Raw genomic sequence first — 19,225 nt, 5'->3', positions numbered from 1 at the left:
GCTGCTGAAAGTCCCATCTTGACAAACGTAGAAGATCAGAATAGAGGGACAAGTTGTGAGAGAACACTGGCGGTTGTTAAGTGAATAATAGACAGTTCAGCTGTTGGAACAATTGGGGCACCTCCACTGAACTGAAAGCTGAGGGAAGAGGGCGCTCTGAAGTGCCAAATCAGAAGCCACAAACTGAGGGTTTCAGGTCCCCTCCTTAAATAACTGATAACTACCTTGCAATTTGAGTGAAGGGTCAAACTTGCTTCAAGGTGTTGATCACTTTGGGATCCGTGCTGTTTCCTCCTTGTGCACATGTTCCAGCAGGTCAGGTATGTTTGGTTGGAATATTTGGAAGATTTATTATAAAAGGTCAAACACTGCAAATGTCATCTCCACTTCTTTGTCAGTCACTGAAACACCTTCACAGCTGGTCTATTTGCATTTTCATAGGTCTGAACACATTTGTGCTGCCCGGGGACCTATGAATTTCACATTTGGGGAGCTCTATGTGCACTAGTTTGCAGTAATCAAGTTTTAAAAGCATCATGATCTAAAAAGTAGTAAACCAGTCCTACACAAGTACTGGAGGATGATCTGCCTTAGCTTGTTTAACTGTGGAATGAAGGATTGTGCATAATCAAAAATGATGCTGGGTTCCTGGCCCTTTCCAGTGTCACAAAGGTGTCCCCCAACGTCAGTGAAACATAGAGAGAGGTTCCTGGCCTTCCAATGATCAGGACTTCTGTTGTAAATTTACTGGGGCACGGGTGGCTTTGCCTCATCAAGTCATGGATATGTTTTTGGTAGTTTGTGATATTTTCTTGATTCCAATAAAATCTTGTCTTTCAGCCTTTCTTACCTTGGCCATGTCTCTGAGTATTGCACACCTTGTGCTTTTGGGCACTCCAGTGATGTTGCAGCTCTGAAATATGGCCAAACTGGGGGCAAGTGGCATCGTGGCAGCTGCACGCTTGACTTTTCTCAGTTCATGGGCAGTTATTTTGCGCCTTGGTTTTTCCACACGCTTCTTGCGACCCTGTTGACTATTTTGAATGAAACGCTTGATTGTTCGATGATCACGCTTCAGAAGCTTTGCAATTTTAAGAGTGCTGCATCCCTCTGCAAGATATCTCACTATTTTTGACTTTTCTGAGCCTGTCAAGTCCTTCTTTTGACCCATTTTGACAAAGGAAAGGAAGTTGCCTAATAATTATGCACACCTGATATAGGGTGTTGATGTCATTAGACCACACCCCTTCTCATTACAGAGATGCACATCACCTAATATGCTTAATTGGTAGTAGGCTTTCGAGCCTATACAGCTTGGAGTAAGACAACATGCATAAAGAGGATGATGTGGTCAAAATACTCATTTGCCTAATAATTCTGCACTCCCTGTATATAAACTGGTGTTCATATAAAAAGCTCTAATTCCCGTGGGCCAATGTCACGCTACATATACGCCAGGCAAAAAGGAGAAGAAAAAAAAAAAAAAAGAAAAAAAACACCAGACGTTTTTTTTTTTTTACTAATGTAACCTCATGTTTCGTCTAGACTTCTTACCGTGAACATATCTTCATGTCTCTATTTTCTCATGCCGGCTACATATCGCAATGTTCCGCGCTTTATATATATCCCCAGTAAATTGAAAAAGATATAATATATGTGTTTTGCAAACCCCAGGCCTAGTGCCAAGTCAGAAAGGTCAGTAGACCAAGGCATCCCGTTATAGCAGTGGGTAAATGTCATAAAAAGCTGTGCCTTGTAAAGTGTGCCCTCATTTCTCTAACAAGGGAAGGGGGCTTAACGGCACAGACAATCCTACAGGGGACAAGAGGTTAAGAGGCAAACAAACGCTATAAACATGGACGTGCCATACTGACCAGTCTAACACTTTTTTATTACCTAGCCTTTCTTGGGAGTCACAACCCCTCATTAGACAAAAGCTCGTAAGAGAGGAGTGGGGGCGGGAAGTGTTTCGCACACACAACATCGCTTCCTGTGCTCTCTCCAAGAAGGGGTGGGGATATTCTGGTGCCTGGAAGTGTGAAGTCGAGTGTTTTGGTTGGGAAAGGTGTGCTTGGGAGTGAGATCTCACCTATTCGTAAGGCGAAATGAAGCTATGGTGATTCAAAGCAGAGGCACAGCTTCCTAATGAGGGCGAGCTGAGAGGTAGTGTGAATGTATGCATCCCCCCCCCAATCAAAAGCCTTGTCAAGAAATTTCAAAACCACACAAGTTTAAAAGATGACTGTATGTCATCTGACACACCACATTCCAACCAAAATGTTCCAATTTTAGCACGTCAGTACTACATATCTCCGAATGCACTGGGCTGCTAAATATTCCAGAACCGGCGTATGGTCCCTCTGATGGTATAGCGTGAAGTCACCAAGTTATCTTATATGCAATGTCCAATCTTGCTCGCAAATAACTACTCATTTGTCATAAACGAGCAATGAATATCCTATCGAGTTCCCGTTCTCACACACTACAAACAAAGGCACATTCAGGTATGCTGAGAAACTAACACACACACACACACACACACACGTGACACACAAAAATAAACACAGGCGCACATACATGCAGGCATTCAGAAACCGGTATGTGTAGTTAACAGTCTGCCATTTTGATCAAAAGGCTGAAAGAGCGGATGAGCATTTCAGGAATTGCCCTAGATTGGTTCTACTCAATCGGCCAGGACTACAGCCAACAAGAAATAGATTCTAAATCTCTGCGCTACGTAAGACCCTGCTCTAGATTTCACTAAATGGCCATGAGCCCTACAGAGGATCTGCACGAGCCCTAGGGATGATCTGAACAAGCCACCAAACACTATGCTAAGCTCCAGTGGTCTACAGGTGCCAAACTGCAGCCACCTCAAACATCTTAAAAACACTTCTATGGCCGCCACTGGAGAACATAGGAACATTTTGAAAGTGATCTGCACAAGGCCTACTGACGGTAACCCACTCCAGCCGGCCATTGTGCAAACCACCATCAAACAAAACTGGTTGTAAACCCACTTAACCAGGTTCCTGGAGCACAGAGACAAACGTTATGGAACACTCTCAATCCGACAGCAAAACATCTCCACCGGATTCACAAACCAACTAAAATACCACTGAGCCAAGCCACCTGCTGAGACTGATGGATCCAGGATGCTACAATCGTCCATCTTCACATAGTAGACCACTCACAAAAAGACATACCAATCCCACCGTAATAAACGTGGCAATCTTAGGCTCACATTCATCTGACCCTAAGTGCTCACTGACCCCAACATGCAACCAGGTTCAGCAGAATCCAGAAAATTATTGTTGCAGCCACAGTCTACCTGCTTTAAGTGACAATAATACACAATCCAAACTAGACGAGTACCCACTATGCTTCCAAACCACCCACTGACCCTACTGATGGCATGAGTTCTATGTCCCTCATACCGATCACACTCCCTCCTCCCCAGTATCTCGACTGATACCCAGATAAACTAAATGTGAGGAACAATCACAAATATGGTATTTTGTACAGACTTATGTAGAGCATAGAGTGCCATGTATATGGGCGGGCAGCACCACTGGGGTGAAGTACCTTCTGGCCTACGTTTTGAGGATTCCATCACAGATTGGAGTCTGGTACCGTTTTGGTGTCAATATGGGTGACGTTTTGATGTTGCAGATTTAATGAGTTCCAAGGGTTTTGGTGGGTGATGCCAATGGTCAGACAAATATATTTACGTGCTAATTGGGCAATCTGGCTACCACACTGCACACCAGGTTTTGTGTGTGCTTTAACTGTGGTATAAGGCAGCGCTGATGAGTACTGAAACTCACCTACACTGTGCAGGTGGATGTTCTGTTGTCTATGGGTGTTGGGCAAAGGAGTGGATGACAGATGCTGTGGGCACAGTGATAACCCATGCAAGTGGTATTAGGACTCGGAAGCCGCCAGCAGGCCCTTACCCCAACACAGGTCATACACCAACCGACAAGACAATTATTTTGTTGGAAGAAGTATTTATTTTATATACTTTCATTAAAATCAAATACCATTAATCAAATTATGCAAATTATCTTATGCAAATTACTCTATTAAACATTTCACTGCAAATCCTCAATATACACTGATATATGTACTTTTTACATTTGTAACCATACATTTTGACAGGATCCCTTCCTGTCCTGAACCTCCTTTGGACCACACAGGGACTGGTCGTCACCTGTATCCCTGGGGGGGTGGTACCCCTGCTTCCTCTGTTCCTTGCACCCATGCTCAGGGTTCCACCCCCTCTCCAAACACCAATCAGCCAAGGGGTGTACCGGGGCGGCCCAGGGCATGAGCCCCGTGACCACCCCAGTGATCTGGGCTCCCTACCCCCAATCTGGTGTGTCCATCCGCAGGTTGGTCCAGGACTTCAGGATCCTATCTCTGTTGTTATACCGGGGCCCCACCCTTGGGGTCCCCTCTGTTGCTTCAGGTTACTTTAGTCTCTCTTCTTCCGCCTAATACTAAGGAGAGGGTGGGTCAACAGAAAGCCTGACCATTCAGGCCGCCGCGCCAAAGAGAAGAAGGCCGAGCCTTCTGGGGGGGCGCTTTTAAGGCCCCCACTGGTTTGAGGCGGCCCAAACCGGTCCGGCTCTGACACTGGACCAATGTTCTCTCCAGCGTTGGCACTACTGCTCACACGCCTCGCAAAGCCTCTGCCAGCCCGCGCACAACTAGTGCAACGGTCCGTCTCCCGGCGTCCCCGACCCTTAAGGGGCCGCGCTCCCCCCATGTTGGGGGGGCGCTTTTCCATAGGACTCGGAAGCCGCCAGCAGGCCCTTACCCCAACACAGGTCATACATTAACCGACAAGACAATTATTCCATGCAGACTTCACTAACGGAACTGAAACGTCAGGTAGACGCGCTGGCGGCAGCACTTACCTCAAATCCTTCGCAGGCATCATTAAACAGCCCGAGTGTCACCCCGACACCGAGCACTGTACTCACCTCAACCCCCGTAGTTTCAAATGTGTTGCCTAATACCATCAAAGTTCCGGGCCAGGATAATTCGGCAAAGGAAGGGACAACTGATGCATTACTGTCAAGACCAGGTAAGCTGGCAGCACACGTTAGTGCAGAGGTAAAAGAAAAGATTTGGAAGGGGGAATTTGTGGACATCTTTTCGTTAATTAGGGCAAAAAGGAGGGAGGTGGAGGTGAAAGATAAAGAGGCTAAGTCATCCTCCTCTGGGGACAGGAAGCCCAAAATGGAGAATATTACAAACTGGTTGTTTGGTTTTAATGTATTCATGTCGGTGTTGTTAGAGAAGAAACCAGAGTTGGGCACCTCTTTGATTTACTATGCAAACAAAATATTGAAGGCTCAGCACACCTATGGGGGGGTCTGCTTGGTTGGAATATGACAGGGAATTCCGCTGGGCTAAGGTAGAAGATCCATCCATTGGTTGGGATCAAACTGAGGTTAATGTTTGGTTGGAATGCGTTAATAACAAGCTCCCTGGGAGGCAGCCCTTTCAGTCGCAAGTTTCAGGCGTGAAGGAGGGTTCCTGTTGGGCGTTCAATAGGAAGGTATGTTCGCGTCCTGCAAGTTCAGGCACAACTGTTCCTTTTGTGGGCACCCTTCCCACCCAGAATTTAAATGTATCAAGAAGTCTAAAGAAAAAGGTAGAGATCCAAGTAAGCCCTCTAACTGACTGCCCCCTGCCGCCCCCTATCAAGCTAGACACATTGCTCCCGTGGTTACAGGCTTACCCTGCATCAGATTCTGCAAAGACACTTCTCCAAGGCTTTTCCTTTGGTTTTAGGATTCCTGCCTTTAATGTCTCACCAGTGAATCATTGTAAAAACGTAATCTCTGCTTCACGGAACCCGTTTGTGGTGGCCAGGAAGCTGGCAAAGGAATGTGCGCTGGGCAGGCTAGCGGGCCCCTTCCGAGGCCTGCCTCTGGAAGGCTTTGTTTGTTCCCCTTTGGGAGTGGTTCCTAAGAGGGAGCCAGGGCAGTTCAGGCTGATCCATAATTTGTCTGCCCCCCCGGGGGTCATCAGTAAATGATGCCATTGATCCTCAACTATGCTCGGTCCACTATGCATCTGTTGACAACGCATTGGAAAAGGTCAGGGCCTTAGGCCATGGGGCTTTGTTAGCAAAAACTGATATTGAGTCAGCCTTCAGACTTCTTCCTGTCCACCCCGAGGATTACCACCTATTGGGTTTTCAATTCCAGGGGGAGTACTTCTATGATAAATGCATGCCCATGGGTTGTAGTATATCATGCAGCTACTTTGAACAGTTCAGCACATTCCTCCAGTGGTTTTTTTCACTTCGCACTGGTCACCGCGACGTCATTCATTACTTGGATGATTTCTTAGTTTTGGGCCCCCCTAGATCTGCAAAGTGTGAGTGGGCTCTCCAGGCATTGATTACAATGTTTGAGGAATTCGGGGTCCCTTTGGCCCCAGAAAAAACTGCTGGTCCCTCTACTTGCATCACCTTCCTGGGGATAGAGATTGATTCTGTGGCTGGGGAGTGTCGCTTGCCCCAGGATAAGTTACAGGTATTCAAGGAGTCCATTCAAACAATGTTATCGCAGAAAAAAGTTACCCTCCATCAGCTCCAGGTGCTGGTGGGCCAGCTGAATTTCGCGCTTAGGATCATTCCTATGGCCCGCCCCTTTTCTACATTGATCGGTCAATGGCCGGGCTAACAGAAAAGCATCACCATACTCTGTTGTCTTTGGAGGTTAGGGAGGATTTAAGGTTGTGGGAGGTCTTTCTGCAAGATTTCAATGGGGCGGTCATTTGGCCTCACCAGGCGATTTCCAGCCCTACGCTGGGCCTGTACACTGACTCTGCAGGTAGCATAGGTTTTGGCGCAATATTGAGCCCCTTGTGGTGCAGCACTGACTGGCCAGCTGAATGGGTTAGCTGGGGTTGGACAAAGAACATAGCTTTTCTGGAACTATTCCCTATTGTTGAGGCAGTCAATATTTATATTGCACAAGACCCAGGTCGCCCCATGTTTTTTTAATGCTGTAGGAATGCGCAAACTGCAGACTCCGAGAATACTTCAGAATTATGCTGCGCCTGTAAGAACCGCCTGTATTGGTAGGAATCGTTCTCATATGCCCTCCTAGTACGTGTCGCTAGAGATGTTGCAACTAAATCTGGGAGGGCAGGGCACCAATTCTCCACAGAGATTTTGGGAACTCCGTCATCTTTGGTGCCCGCCCTCCCAGATTTAGTAGCAACATCTCTTTAAAAAACATGGGGCGACCTGGGTCTTGTGCAAAGGCTTACCTGTCGGAGATACGTTTTTTCGCGAGAATCAGGAACATGGAGGCACCTTTGAACACTTTTATTATAAAGCGGGCTCTAGCGGGTTGGGCCAGGGCGGTCCATGTTAGCACAGATTCTAGGCGCCCTGTAACTGCTCCCCTGCTGGAGAATCTTCTGCGCGCACTCCCATCCGTTTGCTCCTCACAGGTTGAGTCAGCTTTATTTTCAGCAGAATTTGCAGTGGCCTTCTACGGGGCCTTCCACATCAGCGAATTGGTGGGCTCCTCCAGGGGCGACCACGCAGGTGGGTTACAGTGGGGAGATGAGAGTCAGTGCTGGGTTCCTATCTATAGTCCTTCGCAAGTCAAAAACGGATCAGCTTAAAAGAGGAGTGCGCATTACACTCAGTGCCGCGATCAGCTCCCCCCTATGCCCTGTGACTCTGACAAGTAATTACCTCTTGGTTCGCCCTCCATTGGGCTCTTCTGCCTTGTTCATACACCCTAACGGGGACTGCCTCTCACGCTACCAATTCTTGGAGGTCTTCAAGTTGGCGCTGAGGGCAATGGGGTTGACCAAAAAGGGTACTCCTCCCATTCCTTTAGAATTGGGGCAGCCACACTGGGGGCGGCCGCGGGCCTGTCAGCATCCACGGTAAGAGGTATCAGGCGATGGTCATCGGAGTGCTATAAGCGATACATTAGGCCCGAACTAGTATAATGTCGGCATTGGTTCTAGTATGTGATCTCCTCACGCTCTTTTCTTTTCATTTCAGTGCAATGTCTCAGCGTGTAGTTTGGGTTTTGAGGCATTCATTTGTTCGACGGGCGGCGTATCGGGTGCAACAGCTCCGTGGGTCGAACCCGGCGATGGCGCAAGGTGTGGCTTTCAGTTGGTGTGGAATTGGAGGAGTGGGAATCACTCAACTCCAGCAATTGGTCAATGTAGCGAAGGGTTTTGGGGGGCTCCAGTCCCCGGATCTTATCATCATTCACTTAGGAGGCAACGACTTGGTGCGGTTGGGTCACAAGGTACTAAGAGAGACAATATTCTTGGAGATCACAAAGTTGGCAAAACAATTCCCAAATGCAGCAATTGCCTGGTCCTATATGGTGCCTCGACGCTAATGGGGCGCAGGGATCAAATCAAGGACAATCAACGTTTCAGTATGCCGACTTAACGCCGAGATGGCCAAACTTTGCCCAGGCCCAGGACGGTTATGGAACATCCCCCACAAACTCTTAAAGGGCCCCCACATGTTTCACAAGGACCAGGTGCATCTATCGGCTGTGGGTACTGATCAATTCATCCATGACATGTGGTTTTTTGCTCGTAGTCTTTTTATGGGTGGGGAGGGCGAAGGACCTTTGGGGCCCTGGTCGCCCTTGTGGCGGAAATCGAGATATAAAAGTGACTAGAAACAACAGGGGGGTCCCCAAGTGTGGAGTCCCGGGAGGACATCAGGGATAGGATCCTGAAGTTCTGAGCCAACCTTCGGATGTACACACCAGATCAAGGGGTAAGGGAGCTCAGATCGCTGGGGGGGCCATGGGGCTCCAGCTGTTGGCCGACCTGTTACACCCCAAGTCTGATTGGTGTTTGGAGGGGGGGCGGAACCCGGAGTGTGAGGACAAGGAACGGTGTAGTCGTGATAATCGCCCCTCCTAAGGATACAGATGAGATATGGGTCACTTGTGTGGTCCAATGGTGGTTCAGGACAGGAAGGGATCCTGTCAGAAATGATTTATGGTCACTAATTCTCATGACTTGTAAATATGGTAAATATTTGTGGAATGTTCTTTATACTTGATTTATGACTATTTGCTATGAAGATGAAAAGATGATGTTAAATAAAATCCACTTCCAACAATTTAATTTTGTCGGTCTGTGTTTGGCTGGTGGGGGGAGTGTGGGCTGTCTGGAGGCCTCCGGATCCTAGGGTAAAGCGCCCCCCCACAAAGTGGGGGGGTGCGGCCCGTTAGGGGACGGGGCCTCCCAGGCCCAACGCTCTCCTTACGCACCAGAGGTGCGCAGGGCTGGGCGGAAGTACAACAGGGGGCAAACGTGGCGACTGCGTTGGCTGCAGGCCGGATCCGACCGCCGCAAACTGGTGGTGGGGCTATTTAATAGCCCCCCAAAAAGGCTCGACCTTCTTACCTTTTGCGGCGGCCGGGTGCGTGCGGGGCCCGCGGTTGACCCACCCACCCTCTCCTTAGTTTGAGTTGTGAAGTAAGGTTTTAGCGGAAATTGAGATATAAAAGTGACTAGAAACAACAGGGGGATCCCCAAGGTTGAGGCCCCGGGAGGACACCAGGGATAGGATCCTGAAGTTCTGAGCCAACCTGCGGATGTACACACCAGATCAAGTGGTAAGGGAGCTCATATCGCTGGGGGGACCATGGGGCTCCAGCTCTTGGCCGCCCTGTTACACCCAGAGTCTGATTGGTGTTTGGAGGGGGGGGGGGGGGGGCGGAACCCGGAGCGTGAGGACAAGGAACGGTGTAGTCAGGGTAACCGCCCCTCCTAAGGATACAGGTGAGATATGGGTCACTTGTGTGGTCCAATGGTGGTTCAGGACAGGAAGGGATCCCGTCAGAAATGAATTATGGTCACTAATTCGCATGACTTGTAAATATGGTAAATATTTGTGGAATGTTCTTTATACTTGATTTATGACTTATTTGCTAAGAAGATAAAAAGATGATGTTAAATAAAATCCACTTCCAACAATTTAATTTTGTCGATCTGTGTATGGCTGGTGGGGGGTGTGTGGGCTGTCTGGAGACATAGACAAAGAAAGAGGAGAGTATGTTGGGGTCTGATCATTTGTGTGGTTGTTGCCTTTGTGTTCCTCCACTGCAACCCCAAGTCTGTCTAGTGTTGCAAGCTTAGCCCACCAGAAGAAAATAACAGTGTATACAGGAATATTTCCACATTTTAACCTCAACTGTTCTTGAAATGGACTCCTTCTTCCAGATTACCTGTTTTTGCCCTGAAAAGTGCCAGTACTCTCCCATTAAAAGCATTGTAGCAGTGTTGAGAAGTGTTGGCACTATCATTATAAGACGTGCGTGTACTAAGTACCGGCTAGTGTATCAATACAATTACAATAGTACCTGCATTTAGAAAACTGAACCTCGAGAACGTAGGCTGGAAACTCAAGTAACGAATGAAAACGCTTTGGAATTATGTTCCCTTAAGAGAGGCCCAATTTCCTAAGAAGGTAGGTGAACAACTGTCTCAGTAAAATGTGGTACAGCTTATTTCTCCAACATAAGGATCAACTCGTTAAAATGGTGTAAAGATGAACGAAATAACCATTTCCGGTTAAGAGAAAGAGTATCAGACAAAATACACCAGCCTGAATGTGGTATTTCAGTCTGAATGGGCGAGAAAGTATCAGGTTAAAACACGAAGAATGCATATTAACCTGATGAGATTACTCCATCGAAGTAACTGGCAGAGGGTTGAGTTCCATATTACGATCAGAAAGGATACCTACTGACTCTGACATCTAGAAATTAAAAACTCATTGGCATAAATGACTATAAATGTGACACGCGGCCTAGCCATTATCTGCGTCCAGTCCTGGATTCAACACTTGGCTACAGCTGGAACCACGCTGGATCGGTGAGCAAACAGACAGACAGTTGGTCAAATTGTAAAGTCCAAGCAGGCCCACACTTGCGTTAAAATATTATGTTTTCAAGCTTGTCAGAATCTACACTGCAGCTAATGCCGGGGCCTGGTTACGCCGCCCGCAGCTCTCTTTGACACTGCGGCCTCTCCGCTTCAAAGGCAAGAGCAGTGTTTGATGGGCCCATCTGCTGCCCGGCTCTCCAGCCGCCCTTTCCAATTCTAAACGAGAAGATTTATGCCTGGCAGCCCGGCGGCCTGCCCGTCCGCGGGCCCGCTCTCCGCAGCGTGACTCCGTGCGGCCTCCGTCCCTACCCGAGGGCGGCTGCGGGGCCCGCCACGGGCCTGCGGCGCCATTCAGCGCGAGCTCACCTTTGACCCTGGCCCTGCTCATTGTGACCATCTGTCGGCTCCTTGGTGGCCTGCGCGAGGGGAGGCGGGACCTCGGCTGCCATTGGACACTTCTTCTGCTCGCGCCAAACAAAAGGGCTGTCACGCGGGATAGCAACTGGCGCACTTGGAAGTGTGAGCGGCAGAGCGAGCCGGCGCGAGAACACCTCAGGCGGAAGCAGGGCTCAGCGGGGGATAAACAACTACTTCCTGAGGGCTTGGGAAAGAAGAGTTTAAGCACCCACTTATTTTTATAATTATTTTTATTTTAGGAAGGTAGCAGGGGGTATCACACCACCTCAGATTTAAAGTGTATAATAAAGCATACTAGAAAATATATGGAGAATAGTGCAACCAGTATGTAACACTCTAGGGACAGAGAGCAAGTGAAACATCCACCACCCAGGATAATAACAAATACTTCTTCATAATCAGACAGTAAAGTATTGTTTTTGTTGTTTTTTGCTATAGTATGGGCATCATCCTGAACTGTGGCGTAGCGTGGGTTGTCAGCACCCGGGGCAAGGCAAGTAATTTGCGCCCCCTAACCCGTGGATTTTAGCACTCGCGAGTGCGAGCGCGCCCCCCCCCCCCCCCCCAGATGTTGCGCTCGGTGCGGCCGGCCCCCCCTGCACCCCCCACGCTACGCCACTGATCCTGAAGGATTTTAGTTTGCTTTACATCTTTAGAGAGAAGGAACCATATTCCTTAATTACTACTTAACGTTTTCTGAGTAGATGCGCCTGCTAGGAGGATGGTGCATGGAGACCAAGTTAAGAAGCCCAGGTGGAGGATTGTCGAAGAATAAGGGACTCCTCTCCCACTCTGGCAGCAGTAGACCATGGTCTCCTGGAAGTTGTAGACCCAATATATTCACTGCCAAATGTGCTGAACACACAGGCTAGTGAAGTGAGAATGTAAGACTGATGTACCTAGGCTAGTCTGGGCAGGATACACCCACAGGCCCTTAGACCTGACTCAGATGCAATGCAGTGTGCCAAAGAACCACAACACAATCGGGACCTGAGCTGGTGTCTGGAGGTTGAGACAAGTGCATCTGTTTCTTAGCAAGCAACAATGCACAGAGAATTTAAATCTGGTACTGCTGAAGTCTGCGCAATTCAGACTATTCCTGTCATCAGCCACCTAGTGCCAATTGTGAATAAAAAGTACAGGCTTTCTCCTTTTCTTAATGCCATGTTCTGCCCCCAACAAACACAGACGTGACCCTATCTTCCATCAGACCCAACTCACAAAATATTGGGTGGGCATTACACACCACACATCCCCTTTACACATACGTCCCTATGGATTTAGATGTGTAATATGAGCCACTTAAGTTGGAAATGAGGAGGCACAATGTGGTAAATTTTTCTTGTGCCCGTGTGTGCTTTTAATGGGACTACCCTGAATATGGGGAGGCCATTGAGTAAAGATATTGCACCTTCAATACAGAAAATCACCAGGGATTGACATATGTGTATGAGGTTGTCTGTAAGGATTCATCTCTTCATTGATCTTAGTTCTTGAGCCCAGTTGATGAAGAGCTGATTTGGCAGTAGCTTTGATATGAAAGTCTAGGATTAGTCTATGAACTAGCAGAAAACTGAGAGATATTTTGCTGAACAGCTTTAGAGAGTAGCCCTGCTTCATGTCACTCTGCTAACCATTTACTTGCAGTGGTGGTATAAGGACTTTTGCTACTATTGATATATTCTGTGTTGGACAGCTTTAGTTTAGTTTATTCTTCCAATCCTGCCTTTCCAAATAGGATATTCTTAATGAGGTCAGATGTTATATGAATGTCAGCTTTTATGTAGGTCTAATTAGTGTTGTACGAGCAGCCTACTGATTTTAAAAAGTCCCATGGGGGTTCCATATATAAATTAATAAAAAGGAGTGGAGCTAATATAGATCATTACAGTACATTGAATGCCATTGACAGGATGCAGCTACTGTAGGTTATACCTGTGTTGAGGTGGCTGTGCACCTTTGTGCTCTTCCCCAAAGCCACACACCATGCACAGAATTCCCACACACCACAGGAAATTAGACACACAGTGAGGGTTGCCAGATATGGAATGTAGGGGGGGACATCAAACAGGCCCACTAACCTCTCTGTGGTGCTATATTTGCTAGGACAAAAAAAGGATACTGGCCTTGTTTAATGGTGCCCTACATACTGTCTCATGTCGAGTATATATTGAAGCATTGCCAGGCCAATATCTACATTGCTCTACAACACAACCAACCATAACTTGGTGGGAACCAACCTACCTTCTGTAGGAATCATCATCTCATCTCCTTCACTGCCAAGCTCCCTCAAGACCATAAGCAACTACAACAGCGACCTCAGCCACCTTCAGCCAGTGGAACAAACTTGACCTCTTTTAACTGAATTCTCTTCTCTGTGACTCCAGTGAATTATAGAATTGATTCCCTTAAGCCTTCGGCAAATTCATCTCTCTCAAAACATCAACATATGCTCAATACTGATATAAGAATCTGTGAATTGATGGGATAAAGAATATGAAATAAAAACAATGCACTTCAACCCCACTGGAGGAGATATATAAAAGCATAAGACAAATTTAATCTTTGTCAACTGATCAGGATTTACAAATCTTTCATCAAGAAAACCAACATATTGTACTACCTAAATGACTCATGAATACCAAATGTAACTCCCTAGGATCCTCACAGAATTAACAAACAAGAGTGCCCTAATACGAAGACACCCCCCCCCCCAACTCCGTACAGACAGTAATAAGAGCTGAGGCTGTTTTTTAGACTGTCTCTGCGCATTAAACACTGTACGTTGCTCCCCTATCTTTTAGGTAGGTTCATCTATGTAAACACCACATCAATACCTACATACAAACATAGCAAAATTGGAAACCCAAATTAACTTGACATCTGTGGTCTAGGCTTCAGTCTCTGAGTCATCGACCAATGCACCTTAAAATCCAAGAGTGATAATGGAGTCCAGTCTATCTCTGGTTCTCCAAGTAAACAAAGAACCAAAAAATGCATTCGACACACGGCCTACTCTACAGCAACTTTTCTTGCACCTAAAATTTCCGCAAATGCTTTTGGCTACCACTTCTTTCGTTCTGTAATGACTTGACTGTGTAAATTGACACTACCTCAGGGACACGTTCTCCCTGCCGCTATGATTACAAAGAATGTTGCAAGAGGGCATCTACATGTTCATCTACATAGCCACATCTCACCAGCAATCTCAGCATTCCACTGGCTTCATTCACCCAGACTCATCTGTCAATAAACTGTTCATGGCAAAGGCCCAACTTTCATCGAAGTAAAGCTCTAAAGATATTCGCGAAAACAACATTCTGTTTTAGACTGGCACTCTCCTTAGGAAAAGAAACCCAGAGCTGTGTCATGATGATGGGCTTTGCCAGTGCATGAAGCAGTTCAGATAGAACAGCCCAGAAACAGTGAGCAAGGCTTGCCCATTTTTCCTTATGAGTTGCAAAAAACTCTGGAGGTCTCTTCGGGTGAAATAAAAAACATCAGTGAATGTCTTGTGTCTAATTTTAGATGCTTGGTGACTAAAAGAGGCCTGCCTTTAATAACTATACCGGTGAACTGCTGTCCTGCTCACTTAATCCTTCGACTCCATCCTTATGTGCTCATCTCTGTTCATCCTGATGATGACCTGACGTGAGAGTCGAAACGCTGTTGACTATTCCAGCTGCAGATACCATGAACATTGAGATCATAATTTGCCTCCTTAGGTCACCGTGCTTGGTCTTCTGTCTATAAGTTTTACTAATCACCATGTGAACACGAACTGCACTGAGCACTTCCCTCACTTTCCCTTTAATGGCTTGCCTTTAAACTCGCTATTGTATGATGTTACCAATTAATAATACTTTGATACTATGACCATATGCTGTTTAATAGAAAGTATTTCAGAGCTTAATGACAGCTGATTTTGGTCTACAAATGAAGATTATTGATTATTTCTCAGAGAATCATATACATTTTAATAACTGAATTAACACATTAGTACCTCCTTGGAACTGTGTGAAACAACCTATTTGAGGCCTAGGTTCGAGAGAGGTCAATAGGACAGCTTCTGTTTCTTTCACCATAGAATGAGAGTTTAGCACATCTAGGCTGTTGTCCAGGGCTACTATGCCGACCTCTGTGTGCAGTGAGCAGAAAAGTGAATGGCTTTTCGGAACTCAGTTCCCCGTTGTGTAAAGCCAGTCTCTAAGATGTTATGCCATCTAAAGAGCTCATCTACCAATGTTTCATGATGCCAAACAAAGACCATTCAACAAAACGTAACAATAAGCTTCTCTGAGTAAGATGTAGAAAAGAACCAGATCTTCAGCAATGGATAAGGAGTGAAAATTGTTACTAGGGCTGTGCAAACATTTAATCATATTTGAAAAGTTCTGCAAACCTTTGCTGCAAGGGGATTGATATATGTTTCAAACCTTGTTTGAGGGAGACTATTTTTTGCAGGAGACTTGACCTGCAAAAAAGGAGGTTCTGTAGGAGTTCTCTTATCTACAGAATGTACCCTTTCTATGAATTTTCTACTACTATTAAAAGAAACCGTCAACTTCCTGAAAGTAACATCAAAAATTACTTCACAGTTCTCTTGACTACATCTCTATCCCTAACGGAACCTTGGTGGAGGTATCTCTCCAGCCATGTGCAGTCACTGGATTGCCCAACACCCCAGGAGATCTCCGAGAAGCAATCCTATAAATATGAACTTTAATAACAGCAAAAATTACCACTTGGTGGCCTTTTACAAGCTCTGAATTGTGCAAAGGATGGCATGACTAGATGGCCAAGCATGGTACTCATTCATCTTTGGCACTCAGAATCCACACACCTTGGCTACTGCCTCTAAATGGTCTACCACCCTAACTGGCTGGGCTAATGCAAAACTACATAAAGCGACGAAAAATAGGGGTGAGAGCCTTCCGCTGGTCTGGAGTGGCTGTGCTGAGAAAAGGGCAATAGCTGAGCTGCAGGCACCATGACAACCTTTGCGACAGCAACACCATGAGCAGCATGGTGACATACTGTAAACCACATGGCTACACCATAAATAGCATGGCTACACAGTACCTAACTGGCATGGCTACACAGTAACTGGAAAGGTTAAGCTGGCACATGCATCACTACACTGTAATTGGCATGACTATACAGTAACTGTGTGGCATGGCTACACAGTAACTGACGCGGTTACAATGTGACTGGCAAGGTTACACTGTAACGTGCATCGTTAAACTGTAAACGGCAAGGCTACACAGTGACTGGCAAGGTTCCACTGTAATGTGCATTGCTACACTGTAAATGTTTTGGCTACACAGCAACTGGGAAGGTTCCACTGTAATGTGCATTGCTACACTGTAAATGTTGTGGCTACACAGTGACTGGCAAGGTTCCACTGTAATGTGCATTGCTACACTGTAAATGTTGTGGCTACACAGTGACTGGCAAGGTTCCACTGTAATGTGCATTGCTACACTGTAAATGTTGTGGCTACACAGTGACTGGCAAGGTTCCACTGTAATGTGCATTGCTACACTGTAAATGTTGTGGCTACACAGGAACTGGGAAGGTCACACTGTGACGTGCATTGCTACACTGTAAATGGCGTGGCTACACAGTAAATGGTAAGGTTACGCTATACAGTGCATCGCTTCACTGTAAATGGCGTGGCTACACAGGAACTGGGAAGGTTCCACTGCTACATGCATTGCTACACTGTAAATGGCGTGGCTACACAGTAGCTGGCAAGTTTACACTGTAAGCCACATGGTTCTACCGTTCCACATATACCTATCCAATGACATCACATGGATCCCACTGACCCTTATATAACCTCTTGGAATATTTCAGGAATGTGAAGATGGAAACATGCCCCTCCCGCACACCTGCAATATTAACACAGTCACGGACTTTTCAACAAAGAGCAGACATCCTTGCAGTGACCCCAAAAGGGCACATCCTCTTAAGTATGCGTGCTCAGCAGCCCCCATTACAGCCTACTGCTCCCAGGCACAGGGGCTTTCCTCTTTCAGTCGTGTGATAGCTCAGCGAGTTAAGCGCTCTCTGAAGATATGCAACCCACAGGTTACAGGTTCAAATCCCAGGAGAACAACTGAGTCTTTCATCCTTATGAGGTCAATAAAATGCATGTATGGAATGTTGTGACAGTAACTCCTGCTGGTCGCAGTGCTACGAAACAGAAAAACACAATTATCAAGCGCTTATATAAATCAAGTTATTATTATGATGGAGCCCTCTGGTTCTGCCACCTGTTAGTAATCCAAGAGAGACTGGTTCCCCCTCAGGGAGCAGAATCTGGGGAAACACAACTGAGTGTTCTTTTGGGTCAAAGCCCGATCCCTCTGCTTGAACCACAGCTGTGCCACAGCACTCGAATTCCTGACAGGCACTGACTCTAGCAAGAGTTATTTTAGAACTGATAACGTGTCTTTGCCTCACGGTTAGATTTATTTTTCTTTCCGCATTATGGTTACCAAAATGTTAATCTTGGGACCTCTATTTTATCCTAGTCCCTTTTCTATATTGGTGGACACTGTCATTTCAGTCCTTTCGTGCCCTATTCAAGTCCTACCTCTTGGATATGTTCTGCTTTTGGGCTGTAAAGATCTGGTCACCCAAATGAAGGCAAATCCACTTATAGCTAATTGCTCACACTTACAGCAATTACAATCTTTCAACAAAAAAATGGAAAAAATGTATTAAAAAAAAAAAATGTATGGTGGCAACACTTACGATGCAGCTGTGCAGCGTCACACAGTTCGTATACAGGAACTCCATCACCGCCAGGAAGACCTCAGGTTGCACATCGCTGAGAATGATGGGCTGTCGCTGCTGGGAGGCGTCCGCCAACAATGGCTGCTCCAGGAACATCTCATGGAACACGCGACAGCGACATGCAAGGACACAGCGGTGACCATAGAGTTCCCGCCTCTCCTTTCCCACAATAAACGTCACATCACTGGACAAACCGAAGAAAGAAGAAAGAAAGGCATTAGAGAACACGACTATAAATCAACTGTAGCCACATCAGGATTTCAGGCTCCATCAGATCCTCTCTCTACAACAGTTTCCTGCCTATTAACGTTTAGCCGTAATTGTTGCCCAGGATCTCTCTCCTTCAGAATCCCTCCTATTCGTTCAGTATATCGGCCTCCAACCCTGCCGTTCTTTTAGGATTCCCACCCTTCAAATCAGGATTTCTCCTCTTCCACAATAATTCCTCCTATTCAAACAGTATTTCTGGCCTTCAACCCTGCCTTTCAATCTGGATTCCCACCCTCAATCAGAATTCCCACCCTTAAATCTGGATTTGCACCCTTCAATCATGATTTCTCCCCTTCAACAATGATTCCTCCTATTCTATCAATATTCCTGTCCTTGACTAGGATTCCTGTCATTTAAACAGGATCGCTGTCTTCAGCAGGATACATTGGGATTCCCACCCGTTAATGAGGATTCTCCCTGACTTAAGAAGCATTGCTGCCTTCCAGTCAGAAGCAATGATTCCACCCGTTTGCCCAGGATTCTTTCTCATCAAGTAGAATTCACACCCTTCGACCAGGCTTCTTGCCCTTTGTCCAAGAATATTCTCAACCAGGTATGCAGCTACCCTCCAATAATGATTCCTCCCCTTCTACCAGGATGCTGCTCCTAGTCCAGGATTGCATACCTTCGGTCAGGATCTCTCCTGTTCAACAACAAACCTTTTCAATAATCAGGATGGCTCGCCTTCATGTGGGCTTCCTGTACACAGACTGCAGCCCTTTCACCAGGATCGCACCGGTTGACCAGAAGCACCTCCTCTGAACACAGTTAAATGCCCTTTCAACCAGGATCTCTAGGCTTGCAGCCAGCATCCATG

At 46.5% G+C, this 19,225-nt stretch overlaps 1 protein-coding gene across 1 annotated transcript in view; it reads right to left on the bottom strand.

The window, feature by feature from the left end:
- Nucleotides 1-19,225, bottom strand: part of BTBD19 (BTB domain containing 19) — an 800,233-nt gene that overhangs the window by 725,306 nt on the left and 55,702 nt on the right. Inside the window, exon 2 of the mRNA XM_069232814.1 lies at nt 18,097-18,322. Coding sequence (XP_069088915.1) covers nt 18,097-18,322 — 226 coding nt within the window. The remainder of the gene's footprint in view (nt 1-18,096; nt 18,323-19,225) is intronic.

The sequence above is a fragment of the Pleurodeles waltl genome, chromosome 4_2 (assembly GCF_031143425.1).
Source record: "Pleurodeles waltl isolate 20211129_DDA chromosome 4_2, aPleWal1.hap1.20221129, whole genome shotgun sequence".
Classification (NCBI taxonomy): Eukaryota; Metazoa; Chordata; class Amphibia; order Caudata; family Salamandridae; genus Pleurodeles; species Pleurodeles waltl.
This window is presented reverse-complemented; position numbering and strand designations above follow the sequence as displayed.